Source organism: Papilio xuthus, unplaced genomic scaffold (assembly GCF_000836235.2).
Source record: "Papilio xuthus unplaced genomic scaffold, Pxut_1.1 DF827870.1, whole genome shotgun sequence".
NCBI classification, from domain to species: domain Eukaryota; kingdom Metazoa; phylum Arthropoda; class Insecta; order Lepidoptera; family Papilionidae; genus Papilio; species Papilio xuthus.
The window spans coordinates 1,868,519-1,874,926 of NW_013530779.1; the positions used below are offsets into that span (position 1 = coordinate 1,868,519).

General features: G+C 33.1%; 1 protein-coding gene across 1 annotated transcript in view; it reads right to left on the reverse strand.

Moving 5' to 3' along the window:
- Positions 1–5,468: 5,468 nt before the first annotated feature.
- The window catches only part of LOC106115221 (uncharacterized), a 1,974-nt gene continuing 1,034 nt past the window's right edge, over positions 5,469–6,408 (reverse strand). Inside the window, exons 3-5 of the mRNA XM_013308540.1 lie at positions 6,098–6,271; positions 5,819–5,985; positions 5,469–5,618 (exon numbers count right to left, since the gene is read on the reverse strand). Coding sequence (XP_013163994.1) covers positions 5,469–5,618; positions 5,819–5,985; positions 6,098–6,271 — 491 coding nt within the window. The remainder of the gene's footprint in view (positions 5,619–5,818; positions 5,986–6,097; positions 6,272–6,408) is intronic.

The following is a 6,408-nucleotide window of genomic DNA, read 5'->3' on the forward strand; positions in this document are numbered from 1 at the left end:
TGACACAAAACTATTATGTTATTTAATATTACAAATACATATATCGTTTTAATATAACTTACAAGTTTGGTATACGTAAATTGAATTTACTAGTTATTCAAAGCTCGTTGGGTTTGCGAATGGATTGCGCATAACTTTGTGTGGGAACGATAATAAATTTATAAACTGTGTGATAGCTCCCGGCATTATATCGGAACAGTACCGTATCACTTATTAAAATCGGAAATTATTGAATTACAAATAAACAAATAGCTAATATCTTACTAATATTATAAATGTAAACGTTTTGATGGATGTTTGTTAGAAGGTATCTTCAGGACGGCTGCATGGATCACGATGAGATTCGGCATAGATATAGAACATAGTTTGTCAGAATACATACATTACTAATTAAATCGTGGAAAGAATCCTATTTCTTTGGAACGTGTAACTAAATGTAACACAGAAGACAGGCGTGAAGTGGAAGCCATTCCGCGTTTCGTCTGATGAGTGTGCGTCCCGGAGGTCTAACTTAGTCCTCTTTCCCTTCCCACCCTTTTCCTTATAAGGAAAGGATGGGAAGTGGAAGTGGACTTTTCGGACGAGAGGATGCATGGAAAGGGAAAATATTTTCTTTCTGTGCATCCTCTCCTCCGGCGATTAAAGGTAGGCAACGCATATGCAATTGCGTATGTCTATGGGCAACGGTCACTTCGCTATGTCAGCGATTTCAGGTGGCAGCTCGCTCGATTGCCACCTTATGACATAAAAAAAATGTAAAAAATTTAAAAGATTATTCGATTTCAAATGGAATGAAATGTAAGATTTCTGTCAACACGTTCAATGCTACTAAGACTTTCATGGAATGCGTACCAGCCGATAAGTCGCACTAACGTGTTATATAGTTAAATTACCTTAGCACATTTTTAATAATATGATAAAAAAAAGAAATGTTCATATATTTGAGATTAAAGGTTCGAGACATTGTAAAAACTGTTCCGTTAGACATTTTTACCTTTACAAATACTTCAAGATTTTAATTTAGGATAGATTAGACAGATTAAGGTTTATATAGCACTTGAAAAAGTATAATAAAGAGAATGGTATTGTTATAGCAAAGTTATTTGAATATTCAAAGCTAACTCATTTGCATTATTAATATTATGTTCTTTAAACCTTTACTTTGGTTAATTTATTACCTTTTTAAGGACAAATTAAACGGATTCATGTTTTGATTTACATTTTAATTCATATTAAAATTTCATTGTCTCAAGTCACCAGTATTATTTCAAAATATCTGCCATGGGCAAATATAAGAGCGTCTGTGACTTCTCTGTCACTTGACTTGCAATCTGCAGGTCCTGGGTTCGAATCCCGCCATATACCAATGTGTTTTTCGATTTCCGATTTACATGTGTACATTTCTCCGACGTTCTTACGGTGAAAGAAAACATCGTGATGCAACCTGCCCATATTTGAGAAGAAATTCAAAGATATGTGTGAAGTCAATCAACCCGCACTTGGCAAGCGTTGTTGCCTATGGCCTAATCACCCTGCTGATGATGATGATGATGATCTGCCATGACAAAAGTATTTAAGTGGAAATATTCTTAAATATTGTACGAATAGTTCCGCATACCACAGAGAAGATAGGCGTAAAGAGGAAGTATTCCTTCCGTCTGTTGTTTTTTTTACGTTTTATAAGCGAGCGCTTGACCACGATCCCACCTTGTGAAATGGAGATTTGGTCGAAAGATGGTACGCGCTAGCTTAGTAAGTACCTATTTTAATTTTATTTTCCCTTGACATCTTTTTGTTATAAATAAAAGCAAGAAAGGGGAAGTGAATTTGACAGAGGAGGGGATGCATAGAAAAGATATAAAATTCTCTTTCTGTATGTCTCACTTTATAACGTAACAAAAATAAGTGTGATTTTCTTTTAAATAGATAAAAATTGTCCGCAATAGATCATACCTTTTTCCAATCAATATGAACATCACGTATCGGACAGGCTTTATTAACATTTCCTCCAGCAAGCGCCTGCATTAATATTTATACAGGTTTGGTTCATGAAGGATTTTTATCATTCGATAAGAAATATATGAGAAAGTGACCTAATATTTCAGTTAAAACATTTAATATAGATCAAGATCCTAAGACTTAATAACTTTTTCAGTTCTAATGAAAGCACTATTTTGGTTTTAAATATAATAAGTTATGACACACACAGGTTATATACCTTAGTTAAAATAAAACTAAAAAACTTGTCTGAGGCTTAAATAGATGGAATAGCGCCATCTATTGTCTGCGTTTTAAAACTAAGATTTTAATTTTTTTTTAAATTTAAACTTAATAAACTGTATTTTCATTGATTGTTTTAGAATCAACGAGAAATAAATATAGCAACGAAAAAATATAAAAATATTTAGCTTGGGAGATTTAAACTTGTTCACTATTTTTTAAGAATTTTATCTCTCACGTCCATTATTTGTGTTTTGTCCGAATATTATGTACTCTATGCCACTCCGGGGAAGAAGATGAATCGAATGTCAACTCGTCAAAATCTGTTTAGCTGTTTAAGCCGTCAAAATAGAATTTTCTTATAAGGAAAGAACAGAAAGTGGAAGTAGGCTTTCCGGTTGAGAAAATGCATGGGAAGGGAAGATATTTTCTTTATGTGTATCTCCTCTGTCGATAAAAGGTATGCAGCGCATATGCAATTGCGTATATCCATGGGCCACGGTCACTATACTATTTCAAAGATTTCAGGTGGCCGCTCGCTCGTTTGTCACCTTATGTTAAAAAAAAATTATAGTTACATGAAAAAAATTACACGCGCATCACATTACCCTCTTTGTCAGTCAGATAGTGAACAAAAAAAATTGTAATGAGTTTTTTTTAATTGAATATTAAAAAATGTGTCTTTCATATTACTCCTTCAGAATAAAATAAATTTGTTTACCAATTAAATACGATACGATATAAAAAAAAATGTTTCAGTGATTAACAACGAATTAAACAAATTCACAGTTCATTGAAACAAGAGTTACGTGAAATTACGTTGATAATGTGATAACATTGGTTCGTGTAATTAAAAGCAATGTTAACTGTCCCCTAATGAACGGCACTCATCGAGTGTACTCAAATTATCAGTGTAGTTTAGTTGCTTTGTGTAGAATGAAATCAACAATGGATTTTCTGTGTTAAACAAAAAGATCGCTTATTTTACTTTTTAATAAAATGGTGATGATCACATAAACAAGAGATTGAACGAGGCTACAAAGGTAGAGGAAGACTAAAGAAAGTATGCATGGATTATGTGAAAGAGGATATACGTAAGAAGGGGGTAAATTCAGATATGACCGCTGCCTGTAGACATCCGCAATTACAGATGCATTTAGTGCCTTTAATCGACAGAGAAGGAGACACATTGTAAGAGAATATTTACCCTTCCTATGCGTCGTCTACTTCATCCAATCCACTTCTCCTTCCTATCCATTCCTTATAAGTAAATGGTAGGAAGGGAAAAAGGACTTAAATTGGACCTCCGGAACACACATCAGACGAAACGCGGAATGACTTCTACTTGACTTTCTTCTGTGTGTTTGTGGTATTATACCGGGCGAGTTACCCTTTCTTGCAAGAGATGTGCATCTACCACAGTTATAAAATAGTAACATTTTTATAAATGTATCCATCAAGATCATCAAAACCAGACGACTGTGCTGTGTAGGATATGTCGAACCGGTTAATTGCAGACTCTCTAAATGCCTATAAGTTAAAATATAGATCGATAACAAGCCTCAGATTGTACGGTTACGTAGATACTTTACAGCTGACCTCTCTAATGACCTACATATATTGTTTATTTAAGCTGAAAATGTATTGTTGGCATAATGCCAGCTCAAGGAACGAACAAACAAGAGCAAATCATTTCCATTCTATATAACATAGCTTGTTTCGTAAACTTAATATTCAAGTATTTTCCATGCATTTTTGTGGGTTCCCAATATCAAAACATTTTATGTATAAAACATGTTCTTATCACTCACATTCTTTATACTAATATTATGAAGAGAAAAATATTGATAGTTTGTTTGTTTGCATTAAATACGCAGCGAAAGTACCGAATTATTTGGTAAAAATATTTAACTGTTGGATACAATGTTCCCGGGTGACATAGCCTATAATCATTACTAGTTTAGGAAACTGCTAGTCTTTGCTTGAACAGAGAGGTAACAATTTGGTTTACTATTTTAGTTGTAAAATATTTTTTTATCTTGCTTGCATTTGTTTATTTAAGTACTAGCTGTCAACCGCAAAGCTGAAGGCATTGAATTAAAAAAGTTAATAAGTAACCTATGTGTTCTTCCAGACTATGCTATATTTCAGCGAGATCCGTTCAGCCGTTCCGGAGATACCTTAAAACAAACATCCATCCATCCAATTGTATTTACGTATTGATTAACTGATTAGTTAGGAACAATTAATTTATACTCATTATTGAATACATAATAAATCAGTTTTCTTGTAGTATTTCGGTTGGTTATTTATTGAAAAAGTTTTCCGCGTTGAAGAATTTAATATTAGAATTCTTTTCCATCTTTTATTATTTGAATTAAATCTGATAAATCATTTCTTATAACCGAATATCTTTTTACATATTTAGTCCTCAAGGATTTTAATAAATTTATTTTATACTTCCACATCAAAAATCCAAAATATTTTAAATTAGCTGTCGTCATCGACTCCGTCCATCCAGATTATGTTTTATGTGCATGACAAATTTTATCAAGATCCGTGGAGCCGTTCCGGAAATACCTTCATACGGACATTTATCCCTCTATCCATCTAAACATTCGTATGTATAATATTAGTAAGATTAAAATTATGAAAGGAAAAAAAAAATAACCACCAACACCCTTAGTAATTTTCTCTGTCTGCCTGCCTGTCTTCCTTACCGGTCTTCTCTCACACCATCTATTTCTACAAGTTTAAATGTTTTCAAATTGGCTAGTTTCGTACTTTCCTAGTAAATTTAAAATGAAATGTCTATATGTACGACAAAATCTGTATTCCGTCACTGACCTGGATGTAGATAAACAGATTCAGTAAGTTTGTTGAAAGGAAATGGAACATAACACCTTGCATGTTACAAAGTACTAACTTATCTCGTATGCCGTCTTCTGCTTTCACGAGATTTTCGCAAATATACTACTCGGAATTCTTATAAAATGGAATAAATAAATTCATACCTTTTTTACAACTAAACTAGCGAATCAAAACTGCTTTGGATTAGGTATATCTCACTATTATAATTGCGAAAGTTTGGATGTATGGATGTTTTTTAGAAGGTATCTCCAGAACGGCTACATTAACATCGCTGAAATTTGGCATAGATGTAAACATAGTCTGAAAGAACACATAGCTACTAATGAAGCTTTTTTCCGCGTCCGTCCTCATTTGAACAAGTATGTTTTTTTAAATTATTAGCTATTCTTTGAATTCTGTTCCCCTTCAGATTCAACATTGAATCTAGCGAGTTGCTGTATTTCCAAGTCTGCTACTTCCTCGACATCTGGTATACGGTATGCCATAAGTGCTGCACTGTTATTCTCATCTGTACCAGTGAATAATACCTAAAAACACAACATGCAAAAAACCAATACTTAGTTCAACCATTTTTAGATGGCGCTGTATTCAATACCGTCGTTAAGTGGATATAGATGGCGTTAGTATCTTCGATATATACCAATGCCTTTTATAACGATAAAAAAAGGAATTAATCAAGAGATTTTAACTACAATTAGTTACAATTAATTACTTATTGGGTGCGTACCTGATCATTGATAAAATATTTGTTATAATATATTTCATTGAATTTCACGAATCCCAGTTCCTTGGCAAGGTTTTGACTACACTGTGATAGAAATATTCCAGAAATTGCAGGTACATGGGCACTTGCAGCTAACAACATTGCTGATTTTAATAATTCTTTGCCAAGTCCTACAAATGACAAACATTTTTCTTTAAATTGAAATACGTAATATGTGTTTTTTAAATTAGGATACGTATTCGAAATCTGTAATAAAGAAAATTTGTTCTTAACTTTTCTTACCTTTATGACGATAACTTTCTACGAGGGCTAACGCGTAAACTTTCAAATATTTCCTCACTTCCAACTTGTCGTACAAGTTAACAGACTTCTCAATTTCATTATAGAACGACATTATATTGGCGTAAATCAAGTTATACGTTAGCTTAACACGACTGAATGTACGGGAGAAAGCACCTAAAATATATTCATAAAGAAAATCTTAACTTTCTCTTTTAATGACTGGCTAACGATGAGTTTCTGAGACCGAAATCTCTATTTAAAACAAATTGTCTGTCTTGTTTTCGGAGATTTTAGTCTCTGAAACCCACGAT